This window comes from Pieris brassicae, chromosome 11 (assembly GCF_905147105.1).
Source record: "Pieris brassicae chromosome 11, ilPieBrab1.1, whole genome shotgun sequence".
NCBI classification, from domain to species: Eukaryota; Metazoa; Arthropoda; class Insecta; order Lepidoptera; family Pieridae; genus Pieris; species Pieris brassicae.
Genome location: NC_059675.1, coordinates 12179525 through 12197930, shown reverse-complemented (window position 1 = coordinate 12197930; position 18406 = coordinate 12179525). Strand labels below are relative to the sequence as shown.

Here is an 18406-nt window from a genome sequence, read left to right as displayed (position 1 = left end):
GATGAAAAATTGGTTTGTCCCGTCGTCGCAAGGAATCTCGTAATTATTTTGAAAACAAAATTCCAGTATTTATTAAATTGTTGCAAATATACAAAAATAAAAATCTTTCCGTTCAATTGTATTAGTAATCTGTGCGTTGTCTTGTAACAATTGACTTAATCCGTACCATGTTAAAAAAACGGTAACCATGGTAACAAGTTCCATATTAAATTAATAACGACCATGATATCCTTCGTATGAACTTAAGGAGTAGCGTGCTACAATAAAAAGGCCGTTTAACTGCAGTACAATTAAAGGCCTTGAGTAAAATTCTGAATGAGACCTAATCGGAACTGCTTATTATGTGCCCTTTTAACAAAATAGCATGGCCAGGTGCCAAGATTTGTAAAATCTCTTCACAAAATGTCTCAAACTGCTTACGCGACTTAAAACTTGTGTGCGATAAGGTTCGTGAGTGAGTCTTGTCAGAATTCGTACAAATATAATAATTTCGAAATTTTAATGTATAGAGACAATTACACAGAAGATATTTATTTAAAAATTTACGACCACGGCTATGTTATAAAAGATTACTTGTAAAAGGTTTTTCTTTTTTCATTACAGCACAACAATATGACAGAAAAACTGTTAAGAGTACTATAATGAAAGAGTGTATTTAGCGTAAGTTTAGTGAACAATATATATTATCTATGGGAACTTTGAGTTAATCGGTTTCATAGTATGATAAATATTGTGTGTAATCTATATAAAATTTGGCATTAAAACGCGATAGTAAAAGAAGTTGTAAATAATCACTAATTTTATCAATGTAATTGAAAAACTGATTTTGATTTATACGTCACTAAAGTGAAACCAAAACGATCCGAAAAGTGTCATAGATAAGTCGAATCGAAGTCGAAGTAAATAATGTCTTAATTCTAATACTGTCTTGGAGATTAATTTTATTGAATTGAGAGAGAGACTGATTTTGTACGAAATATATTAAGGTATTTATGTTATTTAAAATAAAATAAAAAATAATTCAGTGGCGCTACCACCTACACTAATATGAGAATTATGTATCTGTCTTAATGATACATTTTAATATATTATACCCATTATGCTTTTATTCTTTATGTCAGCGAGTTCATAATTTTAGGGAATTAAAACAACAAGAGAAAACTATTTCCTTTCGATATATAGTTCAAAATCTTAGGAACCACTAATTCTGATGTATCGATCAATTATTAGTAAAGGATATATAAATAAATTAATAGGGATGTTGTCGTCGCTCAGACAGTAAGGCCTGACTTCGCCAAAGCAAAATGCAGCCGACTTCATCGATAATAAATTAAATAGGATGCTTAACTCGCTCACGGTCCACAAGCTAAAAAAACAGTTAAAGGACTTTCTTCCGAACACACCTTACGCAGAGTTGAAGGTGCTACTCCGACCTAACATGTAGTTACATTACACTAACTCATTCACTCACAAACACCCACAAACTCACTCAGGCACTCACGCGTGCTACGCAACGCGTAACACTTTTTGTTATGAAATAATAATTGGCAAAAGTTGTTGTAATCTATTAAAAAAATTGGACTTAAGTCCGGTGACAGTTGTTGTATGGATGTGTTCAAATGAAACACTTTGTTTGAAACATTAGCTTATAACAAATAACTAACTGGACTAAAGAGTTCGTACATCTAAGTGAAACTTATTGGACATTATCGGAAGCGAGAATGTTAAATTACAATTTATGAGTGGTAAAAACTAAAGGGCTCATTTTGGCTTCAATTGTGCGATGATTGTTTACATTTCGTTTACACTTATAATTATTAACATAATTATATATATATATATAATATTTTAACGTACACAATGACTTGATAAACTTGGGAGTATTATAATGCAATACATCGCTTTTATCACGTCTCGTTAATTGGTAAAATATTTTTCTTATAGGAAATACTGATGGCCTGATGCAGTACCCGTTTATACGGTGAAAAACTTGCAACGCCAAATACGCAGCCGAGACAGCCTTGCTAGCTTAAAATACGTGGAAACAAAAAACGGCTAAAATTTGATCGACTCATGAGGTCGTAGGTTCGATCCCCGGCTGTGCACTAATGGACATTCTGTCTATGTGCGCCTAACACCTTAACGGTAGAAATATCGGGAGAAAACCGGCTTGCTAGACCCAAAAAGACGACGATGTGTGTCAAGCTCAGGGGCCTGATCACCCACTTGCCTGTTAGTGTGTCAAATGATCATGAAAGAGATGCAGATATCTGTCCATTAACATTGTCGTCTAACGAATTGCTTAAACAGACGTAGTTCAAAACGTTTGATACATTCATTTAATTTACATATTTTTTAAGCCGATTAAAAATCCTCAACAAAATGCACAAAATTTTCGCTAACATAAATCGTATCAAATTGTTTAATTATTTATTACTCGATAATTAAAAGATAAAACAATAAACATTTAAACCTCGTTAAATATAGAAACAGAATATTTGTCAACCAATACGTCAACGTTTTGAGTAATGGTAATGTATTTAACTCGGTGAAGCGCTGTCACACACCAATCAAAATGAATAATGTTTGAGTTACGATGCGTATAACTTACTGTGTCGAGCGCTTAAAGCTCTGGTAGGAGTCAAGAGCTACCTAGTAACTTATTATGGCAAAACAGGAGTCAAAGTTTAAGTCTCAACTTTATATATTACTCAAGGTTAGGCGGTAACCATAAATTACATAAAACCTTCACACCAATTAATCCTTTAAAACTGAGCCTACCAGTTCAGGCAAAATTCTAGCCTGTTGCATCACGCGCCTAAAACAAGCATGTAGAAGTATTGACGTAACAATTGACGACGGCTTGGGGTTTTACTTCTATATAAAAATTAAATACTGACTTTGTTTTAGCATTAACAATTTAGTTCTTTTTTTTAAATATTAAGTATTATTGTAATTTCTTTATGGTATATTTCAGTTTTCTTTTTTTGTCTATTAATGTTTTCTGTTTCGTGTTATTTATTAATGTAATATATTTTGGCTTTGTATATTGTCAAGTCTTTGGTTTATAATCTGTAAGCTGTAAGATTACTAATAAATAAAAAAACATAATATAATATGAATAATCGCGGCGGCACAAGTGATGCTCTTACTCTTAGTGCGACTGAGACCGATTGAGAGAGAGTCAGAAAGGGAGATCGAGAAAAAATACACACTACTGGTCGATGTATTCGTTTAGTAGTTACATATTAGAATTTTAGATGGCAATTCTGTCGCATAACGTCATATATAGTGTGTAAACAGTGTGAGAATAGATATACAAATGCATGGAGTGATCATATACAGGTACATGATTATCTATTGGGGTTTTTACTTTATCATTAATTAATTTACTCTTTGTAAGCTTAACTAAGCTTAGCTTCACTTCTGACATGTGTACTTTGTACGCACGCACTTTTTTCTACTTAATTTTAGTTTGTAACTGTGGATGCCTATAAGTCAAGAAGATTTAGTTCAAATGTGTCTATTTATGTGCGTGAAATTTGTTTGCTTACACATTGTTTTAGAATTTACAAATAAATTATTAGTATACATTAATTTTTAGATTCAAAAAGCACTATTCTGCTTCTTCATACAATGTTTACTGTCGCTCTAATAGTTTATCAATTTTGCTAAGACTGTTAAAGGTTATAATTTCAAATTATATGTACTTAAAATATATTTGAATATATAGATACCCTTTATTTTACCTTTTAAAAAGAAATAAAGATAGCTCTCTTTGCCAATTTATCCCGTACACGTCAACCCTAAGCCAAATCTTTACGAACGTTGAAGATTTAATGACGAGAGCTCATAAAACAGCAATCTTTGTCAGGGTTGCCAACCGTTAAAACATATTTTATTTATTTATTCGACTTCGTTACATTTGTATTAAAACAAATAACATAATACATAAAAATTATAAGGGATGTAACGGGCGGCCATGCTTGCTACGGATCGCAACGCGATCTCTTCCAGGCAACCCTAGATAGGGAAACAAAACAAAAAGAGTTTTAAAAGATGAGGAGGAGTTTTATTATATTTTCAAAATAGAGAGAGTTTATTTCATATGTTACACTATGTTTCACATGCTTTTATACTTAGCCAAATTTAAGATTGCCTGAGGCAACACAAGACAGGTAACGAATCGAAAGATATCTTGTATGCGTTTGTTTATATTACAAATGTGACAACCCTAAGCGAATCTAAGTCAGGGTGCCAGTAACCCATTGAACTCGGGAATCTTTTGAACTGATTTGTTTCCATTTCAACCAATCCAATCAAAAGTTTTCCTTTGTCCAAACCAAATTGTTCAAAGTTTTAGTATAGGTAATATATATAAAGTGTTTTCGTCATAAAAATGAGGTCTGTCTGTCATGCTTGGGATTCCTCATTAACCTAGTGCTATTTAACCAACAAGACACAATTTTGCGCGTTTTCCGCAAACAAAACGCTGTTTGTTGCTGCTCCTCTTTTCGAAGTCACTTTCCTTAAAACCAAGGCTAAACCTCTAATAATCTAGATGTGCTCAGAAAGACCAGTTGACTCCAACTCCTTATAAAGCACTAAGTCGGCCCCAAGCGTAGTACTGTTTACATCTGTAGCCGGAAGCTCTCAAGTACCAGCTTCTTCCACGTTCGTATTCAACAAAGAGGAGTTTGAGTCGTCGGCGATTAGTCACTTTCAAGGCGGTTTGATTCCTTGGTGTTGCATTAGGTATCTCTGCATGGAGTGTTCAGAGAGAAATATAAAATTCCACCCATCACCTCGGCGTCCGTCGGGTTTTAACCAAGATTAGGGTTTTTTTAGACATTTTCTGTCGGAATCAGCTGCCCGTGAAGGTATTTCCAAACCATTACGACTTATGGTCTTTCAAGAAACTAGAGTACCAATTCTTAAAAGGCCGGCAATACTCGAGCTCTCCGGCATTAAAGTGGAAGTCGGTATCACTTAACAGCTCTGCCAGTTGGCCGCCTACTCTGAATAAAAATTCTGCTCTTAGTTATGAAGTTATCAATAAAGAGTATATTTACTGTCTTAAGCCTCCTTAAAAGAATCGTTCATTTATAGTACAATAGGTGACTTGCGTACGATAGGTAGGTATATTTTACCATAGATAATTTATAGGACCATCTTGAGTATTATTTGTCTATGGATACACGGTTAAATGGGTATTAGTCAAAGTCTCATCTTAATTTATCTAAAGATAGTTACAGTAAGCACAGATTAAAGAAATAGCGGGAGACACATGTCAGAGAGTGGCACAATGCACAGAAATGGCGGGAATTGGAGGCGGCCTTTGCCGATTACCACAGATACCAACATTGCATAGATGATAGCATGATAAATAATGTACCAAGTATTATTCCAAGCAATTTCCACATTCCGTTGTGGCTTTATTTTTAAAAAACAATATTTTTCTTATTAAAAATAGAAGGCTTGCGGAAAGGTATAAATTACAAGAAAATTATTCCATAATAAACATATTTTTATTTCAGTACCTCGCTTTAAATCTTGGAACTGTATACTAAGTGTTGTCACATTTAATTATAATATAAACTATATCATAAGCCCCCAGGTCCCATCTCTCATATTCAACTTAGTCATTCATTTCCGTTTAGAATGTATTTCCATTTATTTTAGGGTATAATAAAAGGGAAGTAAATATACGATAACAATGTGCCTAATAAAAGTGACCGCCAAATTCCCAGGTTCCTATAGGCTTACATTTAACTGCAACCGCCTTCATCCCTTCCGTTAGAACCACCCCTCGAGTGAGAGAGATAATATTAAACAATTCCGTCCTTTTCCCTCGGTCCCAAAGGGATTTATGGCGTTAAAAAAGACATCTTAAAATCAGCCCAATATTGTTCATTGGTATTATTCGTTACTGTTCCGTATGGTTCATTCGTTTTGGAGTGTATGAATACTAAACGTTTAATAAAGCCTTTATTAGAGAATTGGATAAACGCGCCTACGGGACGCCTAGAAAGGGCAGTCATTGCAGCCCATGGACAGTTATTTATGTGGGTACGAGGCAGTCATTGCAGCCCATGGACAGTCATTTATGTGGGTGCGGGGCTGTCATTGCAGCCCATGGACGCCCATTTTTAGTGGGTGCGTTACCGGTCTTTGAGAGACTAGTACACTCATACTTTGAACAGTCCCGGGAGTCAGTTCCACAGTTCGCTAGATCGTAAATCTAATCATATTAAGCGGTAAGACTTCCAGCCATCCAAGGTGATGCTGATGAAATTTTGAATTGATACGGCTCGTACGGTGTTGAAACGAAGCAGGGATCAACCCAAAGAATTCTTCAGAACACTCACCATAGTACACTTTGTAGAAAACGCAAAGAGACTCAATGTCTCTGCGTAGAGAAGCCGATCAGTAAGACATTGGAGATTGACAATTCGACAAGCCCTTCGCTAAATTTGGTCAAAAGGAAGCTGGTATTTGGGAGTCATTAAATGTATATCTGTCTCGGGCGTTTAAGAAGGCCAAAATTACAAGAAAAACAACAACTTTATGATGACATAGTAGGCGTTTGACGGTATTATTTATTTATATATATTTACACTTCGTTGCAATAAAACATAATAATTAAATAAAAAGGAGGCTAACTGGCGGCCTTATCGCTTTCGAGCGAATCAAGGCAACCACTGTTAGAAAAAAACTATTAGTAAAATTTTATATGAAAAACCTTACTTGGGGCGTAAAGAAATTTTTTCGTACAATATCTTCATGGCTTAAAAATTAAATTAACTTTGAATAACTTCAATTGAAACCCTAACAAAATTTTAAATGAAACATGCAAATTATGTTGTGTGTGTATCATTATCATAAGGTGACCTATGATTGAAATTAAATAAAAAAACAAATTAACTTTATCTTAAATTATTGTACTTAATTTCAATAATAAAATACCGAAGACAACTGTATAAATATGTGGTGAACTTAATTATGGGTCCTGTAAGAATTAAATACATTTTAAACGTGAGCGCCAATAGTCGTAGATAAAGTCGTGCTGCTGATTTCTTGATGCAAAACCATCAACTCAGTTGACACCGTCTTATCGCATGCAACATTGATACTGGTGTACGATATTGCTATCTAGTTGCCAGGTCACTTAGTAATTACTGATATAATCTAAATACCATTTATATTTGTGTTGCCATTTTGTAGTAATTAGATTTAGAATGTTCTCTCGTCTCCACAGTTGGCCATCAGAACCCTGTTCCGACAACATACAATATTTTTAATATTGAAGCAATTTTGGGTTTTTGCCATATAAAAACCAGTTGCAGAAATGTGTCCGCTCCCTGTGTCCTCAATTATGCGACTCAAAAAGATATGTAATTGCAAACATAGGTCATGGCTTATCAGCGCGTCATATACTTACTCGGTACTACAATATTCGTAAGATAAAAATGCATACATAGTCAATACTCGTCAAATGAAGTGACAGCAATAAATGGTAAAAAAACATGAAAAAACAATAGGTTTTTTATAGACTTTTCACGATTCACAAAGAGGATTTAGTTGACTCTAAATACGTCAACAATGTATTGTACTTTGACATACGGGAATAAAATAAAATCATTCAAGGCATACAAGCAATAGACGTAAAAAAACTAACGTTTTCGTATTGATATAGTCATATACATTTTTACTTATCAATTCTACAATTACCGCTGTAATTTAATTTATAGTTGACAAACATTTTTTTAAATAAACATCTAGTAAAAAATACTTATCAATTTAACAAAAGTAGCGGAGAGTTTCTTGCCAGTTATCGGCATTCTGAATACAGGCAATCTGAAAGACATTTTGGACGTTCTTAACTACATTTACATCTTTTGATTTAAAATTAAAGACAAAATAAAAGTACTCATAATCGACGAGCATGCTTGGTATATGTCATAAAAGTGGTAAGTCAACACAGTAGCAAGTGGCGATCCGTGGTCTCTGCCTATTCCTGATGATTTAATTATATAAAGAATAAAAAATATTGTTTTGTGGAAATACATTTAATGTGGATAAACCCTTATCCTGTAACTGTTTCGCCTACGTACCTCACGTTCTACGTATCAATCAGTTTGTTATAATGGAATATGTAACACGGTAATGCTCTGACATGTATATATTAACCTAAAGAGCCCTAGCTGCAGAAGATCCCCCAACGAAGCCCTGAACTACAGGAACACCGTGCAATTTGTCTGTTGCATTTTTCTGATTTAACTTCAAAGGAAATCGTTTTCTTACCACTTCTCATCCGTTCACCGCCCTTGATCTAAGAACTGGCAGGACTTTAGTCATTAAAATAAATGTTATATTTATTAAACGTGACGCAAAACTAATTCAAGACTTGTAAAGGAGGAACTTGCCGAGAAAAAACTTATTAAAGTTTTGCGAAAAGATCATAGCGGCGATTTCTTTAAATATATGAATTAGTGAATTTGTTTTAAATTATTTTATGCTTTACATTAAATAAATTACGAGCCGGCTGCGCGCTGAGAGTCAAGCCCTCTGTCTCCTCGCGCGCTGCAGACCTCAGCAGGTGCTAAAAGCCCGCACCCATACCGCATTGTATTAACAGGGCGCGAGCCAACATTCACACCAAGGGGGCATACGCCCCAAATGGGCCAAGACACCCTCCTCGCGAGGGAGGATGCAACATAAGCATTGAAAAGTCTTACGATATATTTAACAGAATTTCGGTCGATCGAAATATTTTCCTGATGGCATTATTTTTCGGAATTTCTAAGTAAATGGATAAATTTATTTTTGGATTTTGTTTATTATCACCGAATGGGCATATTACGCCTGCGCCGTCGGATCAGCATTCGTACTGATGTAGTAATCACATATTTACATTATATGCCTTATATTCTCAACTTCTCTCATCTCTAAATCAACTTCTTAAAAACATTCTTAACAGGCCGGCAATGTCCTTTTGGCAATGCCCATGTGTCCATGGACTGGAGGCGGCATCACTTACAAACACTCCCGCCAGTTACATACAAAAACTTTCTTTAAATTGTTTCTCGTAACGTAGGTACAATGCCAATAAATTTTAAAATATTCAATTTAAAAGATATTTCAAGGAAGTATAAAAGTTGGCCTAGCGGTTTCAGCAGGCGACTCTAAACCATGCAGTCAAACCCCAATACCCATAGATCCGTTAATAAGGGGTTAGACACAAAAATCGACAGCGTGTATCACATGAGGATCGCTAATTACGTATTAAAAAATGATCACGACACAGATAAACAAATCTAAAGCGCAGACGTAAAAGGTTGTAGTGTTTTATTTTAAGAATAAAAAATCTTTTAAAAAAGGAACAAAGACAAAAGTACTTTGGTGAATCGCGGTCACTCCCTAAGAGCGTAATTTAACCGGTACCTAGTAACCGGCCTGATAAATGTTTTAATAGTTTCGCTATGAGCATTATTTAGGATCGAGTTTTATCATACAATAAAGAATAATTTATAGGTTTATAATAATTATAAAGCATGATATGTCATTGATTAATCAATTTTACTCTCACAACTCAACAACAATCTACTACATACACAACGTATTTGTAATTTTAAGTATTCCATACTTTATAATTATTTAATAATATATTTAAACAAAACATTTCAGCTGCCATTGGCAAAAGTGGAGAAAACAGCCAAAAGCGCGAAGTATAGTATAAAACACGTGATAAAGGACGCGTATGTCAAAATAATATCGGGATAAATATATTTAGTATAGCGTAACTAATTTATACTTTAAAATACTTTTTTTATACATCAAACTTGTATAACTAAGAATAATACAATATGTAAATAAAGTTTTAGCGGCAATTTTACTGAAGCTTATAAAATTCTCGATAGAAATTATTATTAATTTTTGTGTCTCAAAAGTTAGGTACAGATAAAAGACAATTTCAAATAACTGACAATTGACATTAAAATTAATCTGTTGATTCACTCGAACGATACGTATTGTAACATTTACAATATATAAATATAGACCTCAATTAATTACGATATGAAATTTCAAATCAAATGTAGAGTTCTAAGAACTCTCTGGTCGTCGATCAGAGTAATTAATTAGAGCTCATCGTTCAGGTAACATGAAAATAGTCCAGGGGATCTGTTTGAATACCTAATTTGTAATAATTTCGGAAATTCATTAAAATTCAGTTTAGCTAATTTACATTCATAGTAGATCGATATTTCAATAATCGCGGTTTTAATCAATCAATTGATAATGACAGAAAACACGTGGCCCAGGCACAGGCAAACATTAAACAGCTGACAATCGCCGTTATCAGTATCTTTAAAGGAATTGCACTTACCGGGCTGCTGCGGCGGGAGAAGCGGTGGCATAGTTGGCTGCGGAGGAACTTGTGGAACAGGCGCGTGCACGTGCGGCGACACTCCCGGGGAACCCGGCACCGAACCCACTGAACTACTCGAGCCTATAGACCGCGGGGCGGGAACCACTGGGCTCCTCGGAGCTTTCACTATCGGCGGCTCCGGTCTATCCAATTCCAGCCCGGGGGGTGGACCGCCGGTCTCTATAGCCCGCGCTCTAGCTTCGTCCTGCGCCTGAGCACGTCGCAAAGCCGTTTGGAGCGCCATAACGCGCTGTCTATCGGCCGTCAGACGGCATTTCTCACAATTGCAGTAGCGATATTTGCAGTAACGTTTGTGACCCTTCAGCTCGATCTTAAGCCGATGGTTCCGGCACCTGGCACAATTTGGCGGCGCACGGGGAACTCCGGAACTGGATGTGCCGGGTTCAGAGCGTTCCTCGCAATCATCAGGCGAGCGGCGCCTCCACGCACCCACGGAGACCATGGCTGGTGGTAACGCGATATACGCGACGTGTGGATAAGGACACACGCAACGCGACGCGCGGTCACGATGCAACTGATTGCCGTGCGGCTGCCTCCGCCGCCCCACTCCGCACGTCTCTAGTCATGCATTTATTACAGTGAAACGCGATGCACTTCGTAATTTATTTGCAAATCGTGTTTTATAAGATGAATTGTAAGCTTTAAAATATCGTTACCTATGTGACGTGATTTTACTATGTATAATGTATAATACATATTATATACTATGTATAATACAAAAAATTCTTCTTAAGAATTCTTTTTTCAAACTGGAATTTTCTCTAACTGCATACTTTTGTTCTACTTTCATACTTATTACAGTACTATCGATATTTCCTTTAACGTAGGCTATTACATTTTTTATTAATTTTCAACTCTAATGCTTCGTTTCGTCGGGCAAATTTCACTACACTAACATCAGCCATACAGTCTGTTTTATGTAACTAACAAACGAAACTAACTATTTGTTTTAGGTAGATAAGGCATGAAGTTATGCGACATATATTATACGACACACTGCTAAAAAATTTAACTGTTAAAGTAGGACGTAATGACAGTACGAGAGGAAATGATTATGTGGTTTGACAAGGCTACCATGGATGGGGATTGGCCTTGTCGCAGAACCGTAGCAAGTGGAAAAAGGCGCGATAATATCAAAAAATACAGAATTTCTTTTTTCTTCTGCTTAATATTAACATTAACCAATTGGGCGATATTTTAGTTACTAGTCTTACATTAACCTAGATTGTCCAAAGTCAGTAAATTAATTAAAACAAATATCACAATAATAAAGTCTCACTGCTTGTGGCTCTCTAAACATCGCGTGTAACACCTACAAACGCAAACTCGTTGAGACGTCGCCAATATGTCTATGTGTGCTATTGTGCATGTATTCTACGTTCTACGTAACTGATTACGTATATGTGCGTATTCTGTCATTTGTTTAATTTCTAAATTCCAGATATCTAAAAAGGTTTTATGGGGTCAATAATCTGGGCTAAACAGGTCCATATTTTTTGGTTTCGGAACTTATGTCGATAACTCGATAACAACACTAAATCTAATCTAATCTAAGATTCAGAGAGGCTTAGCATCTTATATCTCGTATGTGAAACACGTTTTGCCTTTGATATATTTTTATTGTTGGGAAATTAATTTACAGTCATCAACGCCGGGGAACTTGTCAAAATGACGCGGGGAGTGTTGGCCCAAACCGAACCAGCTCCATCTGCTCGGACGGGAGACACTGTAACAGTTTCAATTAATCCATGTCATCGTCCAGAGCCTCTGCTGCGAGCCCAAATTCCCAGTTGCCCAAGTTGCAAAGGTCACAGTGTAGTACGTCTCCTTACGTTATGACCTTATTTCTCGAAAAAGTATCTACTATATACAACTTTACACAAATTGGTTAAATAAAGTTAAATAAGATAAAAGTTAACAACAGGCTTTTATTATCATAGACATGCATACAAGTAATACAATTATTTTGATTTTCCCTTATTACTACTAACATTATAACAGAATTTCATTAATTGTAATAGAATTATTACTATCATTGTTATCGTTATTATATATTTTTGTTATTAATGTCTTCAAATTTTTTCAAATAAACCGTGGTAGTTACAACAGAAAGATGGCGCGTAACGGACAAATGTGACGTGGAACCGAAAAAGGTGACGGTAAATTAGTAAGGTAAATGTTAAGGAGCTACGATGACATACTGTACACGAACCTGTCAATGTTATTTTATGTTAATGAGAATATTAGTTAGTACTTTGGAATAACGTCCTTCTATAACGTTTTAAATGGCTCAAGTAGCGAACACTGTATAAGATACAAGATGTTACAAGTTGAACCAGCTGTCATTGGCGATATTTTGCTATTGATTACGTCCAGCATCGCAATCTCTATTAGGAATAAATTTATAACAACCATTTAACCAGATAACATTCTTATTACAAGGTGACGTACCTTGTATTCTAATTTTAGCCGTAATTTCGACCCTAAAACGAATTAGTTCGGAAACACTTCAGTGGACAGCATATAGTGATAAATAGTGGAACGACGGACATCGAGAGGAGCGTGCAATTTCGTATTTTTCCAACGTCCGATAATGAAACAAGATCGATCTAAAAATGTAACCTATGTGTGCTGGTATCACTGATGCTCGAGGGTTCGAAGGTTCCCACTGAATATTTCCGAACCAATTCGATTTAAATTCCTTCAAAAAAAGAGATTACTAATTCTTAAAAGGCCGGCAAAGTAATTCCGAGACTGTGCCAATGTGAGTGTCCATGGGCGGCGGTCTCTTAAGATCTGGTGAGCCTCCTGCTTTGCCTCCTATTACATAGCAAAAAGTAAAAGTCCTTTGTTGATATTCAGCTCTTTTAACAGTACGTATATACAACTCGTAGGCAAAGAAATCTGGGTCAAGCTGGACCAGTAAAAGCAGAATCTATTTCGCAGGAAGCTGCTTAAGCGGCACTAAAATTTAAATTAGATTAGCAAGACAACATTAAGAGGGAATATAGTATCTAAAGTAGACTACTGATAATAAATTCACTATTGTGATGCCACATATACACACACGACGACTATGGGTAAGATTCAGAGACTACAGAGCGCTAAACCTAAGTCCTCAACATCAAAACTGTCTTGGGTTTTGACATACGGGTGTCATAGCTTGTATATAACATCGGGCACATGCGCAGGAAGCTCATCTCATGTTATGTGATACCTCAGCCCATAGACACTCACATTGCCAGAAGGCTCGCAGGTTTGATGCCGGCCTTTGATTGACCCTAAGTCGAATTGGTTAGGAAATACTGCAGTGGGCTAGTTCCACATAGAGGTGGGGCGTGGCTTTAACTGCCTTTAAACGCTCAGTTGTGGAACGACGGACGTCGAGGTGATACCGTCGAGGAAGAATACGAAGTTCCACCCAACTTCGTATTCTTCCTCGACGGCAGATGACGAAACTCGGCTGCTGCTGCTGGTATTAATCCGAACAACTCCTCACACAACAGAACAAATTATAGGAATGAACAAAAGTTTAAGAGATTTCCCAAAAATAGCTTTAAATTAAATAAGTTAAATTGTTAACAGAAATAACTGATGTTTAATTATAATAGATAAAATATATATATAACTTTTATTATTGTATAATATTACATACATATATATACCTAATACCTTCAACGACATTATAGTCGGTGAATTAGGCAAAGAAAATTTAGTCAGAAATATATACTTTATATATTTCTGACTAAGTAAAGTGGTTAAATTATTGATAAAGAATTTAACCACTTTACTAATGAATTAACTTAAAATATGTACCCAGTTCAGATGCTGAGCCTTTTATGGACCAATCATGTTACATTGTCTTGTTGAATCTCGTTTTTTATCATATCTCATAAATGTTCTGCTTTGTATTTATTAATACAGTACTTCAGCAAAATTTATCTATTGCCAGAACTAATAACGCCTAAATCCAGCCAAGGAAAGCTCTATAAATACATTTAGATTAATATTAACAACTCAATGTTCTTATGTTCGAATCAGAAAGAGATGTTTCTAAGTACCAATTAACACTCGCTCGTACGGTGAAAATATCGGAGAGAAAAATCAAGGTGTGTCAGGCACAGACCGCTGATCAACTACTTGCCTTTTAATAAAAATAATGAACGCGAAACAGATATACAAATCTCATGGCCATCCCTAAAAAGTAAGTCGATTTCCGGTGAAGAGGTAAGATGTTTTTTAAACTGCAAAGCTTGTTGTCGCACTCGATAAACCGCGAAATATATTCCAGCGGTAATAGTGCTCAAGAACGACATATCCCTTCTAGCAAATATAGCTCATATTTTTATAAGTCAATTGTTTTTTGTATTACCTACGAAATAAAATGTTGCAAAGTAAATATAATTTAAGGTTATAAAACTTCTTTGTCGAATTTTGTTCTGTCATTGTCAAGTTACGCACGTGTACATCACACGTGCGTAACTTGACAGTCTAAATGCAAATTACTCTACCTTATTTGTCAATGCCACGAGATTATAAAAAAAAATACAGATAAAAGGGAATAGTAGATTATAAACACAGATAGATTCATATAAAGGCACAGATTAGAGATACTCAGAGTTATCCGAGTATCTCTAATGTTTGATAATAAAATCTTAAGAAAGGCGCTACGAACCACGAATGAGCCACCCACGTTATGCTGGAATGCATGGCAGTGACCAACGTACAGAAATCCTTGGATTAGTGAAGTCTCTCGGAGAAGTGCCCAGGCTTCTTCTGAAAGGAGCTAGGCTTGCTAGTTAGCCAGGACTATAGGCAAAACAAACCTAATAAGAGTCTAACGAAACTGAGACCACCAACCATTACTACTAATGGTTTAATTCAATATATGTAGTCTGTGAAATTGTAAAAAAATTAAGTGTAATAAAATCTTTTTAGCTTCCCTAGGAAAGATAACAATTCATTGGGTGTCTTTGTGAGTGCTTCATATTACTAAAGATATGTTCAAGTTCATGCCTTTATGGTTATTAACCGGTTTTTCTTCTTAATAATATGTCTATATTAAGAATGCGTTTGAACGCGTCGCCATAGGGCTGCAACTTGTCGAAATAACCAAGCACATTTAAGTTTTAGTATTTTCCATACATAAAAGACTATTTGACAAGATTTTATAAAACCGTGTTAGATTATATTTATGACTATAGAACTTAATTTTTGAAGTTATATTTATTTTGGCGCGTTACGGAAAAATTATGAGAGTAAATTTTTACGTCACCGTCACAAAAAACGGACACCCTGAAGTTATAGTCAACATTTTACTTGGTGATATTTAAATGTACTTTATTTAACTAGATAAAGCGTTATAATAAAACCTTCAATGTTTTAAATAGCTTTTTTCTATTGTTAGTGTAGTTTTTTCTACAAACGTAGAATATAATTTTTGAAAAGATTTTTAACTTTTTACGCCAAAGAAGTATAAATTCTAACACGTTTTTTTAAATAGCACGAGAGCGTAACGCCAGACAGTAACGCGGGCAGTTCCGATCAGTGAGCCCCGCCTCACCCATAAATATTATGAGGATATTTTCGAAGTAGTTGTCACCTGGGCCAGGCGCAGACGCAATCCGTTTAACTTAATAAACCCCTTTTTAGGAAAGGGGAGATCGAGATCCCCCTACTGCTGAACCTCTCGGTCACATATCTACCTGATTGAAGCTGCTTGAGGCTATGGCGTAGGTATCTCTGTTTATAATAAAAACTAGTTTTTAGTTCTCTCAATATTGTTTATAATGCCAAAACTCGCCAAAATGCAAGGCAAGATGGCGTCGCACCTTGCCTGTTAACAGAATATGCTTGAATCAATCTTCGGTTTAAAAAATATTTAATGAATTGACAATTCTTTAAAACAGGTTTATTTTTCTTCTGTTAGTTTATAAACCAGTATAAATATTTACCGTGACAGTATTTTTTAAATAATTAATTTAATAATGTGACATATGACGAAGTTAACAAATATTTTTGAAAAAAATCGCGATATTTTTTATTGACATTGGCAGGCTGTAAAACCTATTCTTTAGAAGTTTCTCATACTAGACCTCACAGACGCATGTCAACCCTATATTACAATCTAAGTATTCTATGAATTATGAGGTGTTTGTAACCATAGAGTCTAGAGCACAATCAACTTGTCTTTAACTACACTTAAACGTAGGTTTTACAAATTAGGCATTACAATGTCGCATCGCTATTTCAATATAATTGATGATTTATAGAGCTTTAAATATAATTTGCAGTGTATAGGTAATGCTTACTCTACGGCGGCCGTGCATTATAAATGGTCTCTTGTAATTTCTACTATGCATACTCTATGTAGACTGTCTGTTTTCCTACCAGCTACTTCTAATACGACTGGGACCATATTTATGATAACGGCGTTTACCTTGGGCGAATGTGACATTGACAGGTAGCGCTCGCTGAAAATATACACGCAGAAAGTCACAAAAATTACTCTAGGTAAAAATTAAAAACTGTTAGTGGTTATAGATTTCTTCGAAAGTAAAACATTGATGGCTTATATAGCGTATTATCCAAGACGGATTCTATTTCAGAAGATATTATTTAATTATGTATGCACGGAGATATTATTTAAGGCTGTACACCTTGTGCGTTTCCGTGTGCATTGTAGTTGGCATTTGTTTCTAGTCATTTGACCCGTATTTCATACAAATATCTCGCTCATACACCCCTTGCCAGTCTTAAAATAATACAAAAAGAATGCAGTTAATGTGCGTTAAGTGGCTCTTGCCTCTGAATGGTTGGATTTTTTCACACACCATTTAGCCATACTTTATTTTAAGTCACAACTTTCATATTTTACAATTTGGATCGTTATTTTAATTATATTTAGATAATATAACTACAAACTTTAAACTCAAAACAAAATGTTGGCCTTATAAAACATTGTAGAATAATTTATAATAAAACGGTGTTTTGAAACGTAATTCATAAAGGGTACTAAGAATAAGTTTGATCAAATTTATTTATTTAAAAGTAATGTTACAGCTACACATATACATATTGTAAGAGAAAACACTTAGACAAAATACAAAACCAAAACAGATCACATTGTTCAACAAAACGATACAGAAAACAAGTCAATTATCAAAAATGTTAAATACATGAATAGATAATAAAAGAAAACTGAAATTAAACTTTTAACAAACTACAACTGAACATTTTAAAGAAAAAAGAAATTGTTACTAGTGCTAAATAAATTCGATCAGATCCCGGACCCAAAAATATTTATCCTATATTTTATTGTAGTTAGATACCCAATGGGGTTGGTGTTGGTGGGAATCGCTGATGGAGTGAGGTCAGCATTGCCTAGAAAAAGCCAAGAAAAACCTTCTGCTGTGTTACGTAGTGGAACACTAGTATAAGCAGAACCCCGACCTGTCCGAGCCATCCACGTCCTAGTCGTCCACCCTGGGACCTACTGCAGCCACGCTCACGCGTGCCCACTACCAAGAGCTGCAGATGAGCTGAGGATGCAGGGCAAAAGGCGAATATTCTGCGCCTTAAAACAGAATCCACTCACTAGGGAGGTAACCCGTATAAAACCGAGCATGTCTGGATGCTCTAAAGTGGCAGCCCCACTATCAGACTAGGGCACAGTGGGTTAATCTCCTGCTTGCCTGAAAAACCAACGATTCAAGAAACCGAAACAGTGAGAAACCGGACCGATCTTTTACCGACGACCTTTGGCATTAAATCACGGACACGAATTGCTTTTTGGAATATAAAAACGCTAAGTAACGACACTCGACTAGCACAAGCAGAAGCAGAAATGATAAGATATAATCTACATATACTTGGTTTAAGTGAAGTGCGTAGAAATGGTTTTGGCGAACTGAGAACGTCCAAAGGCCTAACTCAGAAGAGTCCTCATTTTCCTTC

General features: G+C 35.5%; 1 protein-coding gene across 3 annotated transcripts in view; it reads right to left on the bottom strand.

Moving 5' to 3' along the window:
* LOC123716020 (protein doublesex) overlaps window positions 1–10944 on the bottom strand; it is a 131580-nt gene extending 120636 nt beyond the window's left edge. For all 3 annotated transcript variants that reach the window (XM_045671494.1, XM_045671495.1, XM_045671497.1), the window contains exon 1: window positions 10388–10944. In XM_045671494.1, the coding sequence (XP_045527450.1) occupies window positions 10388–10892 (505 nt within the window). In that variant the 5' untranslated portion in view covers window positions 10893–10944. The remainder of the gene's footprint in view (window positions 1–10387) is intronic.
* Window positions 10945–18406: the final 7462 nt, after the last annotated feature.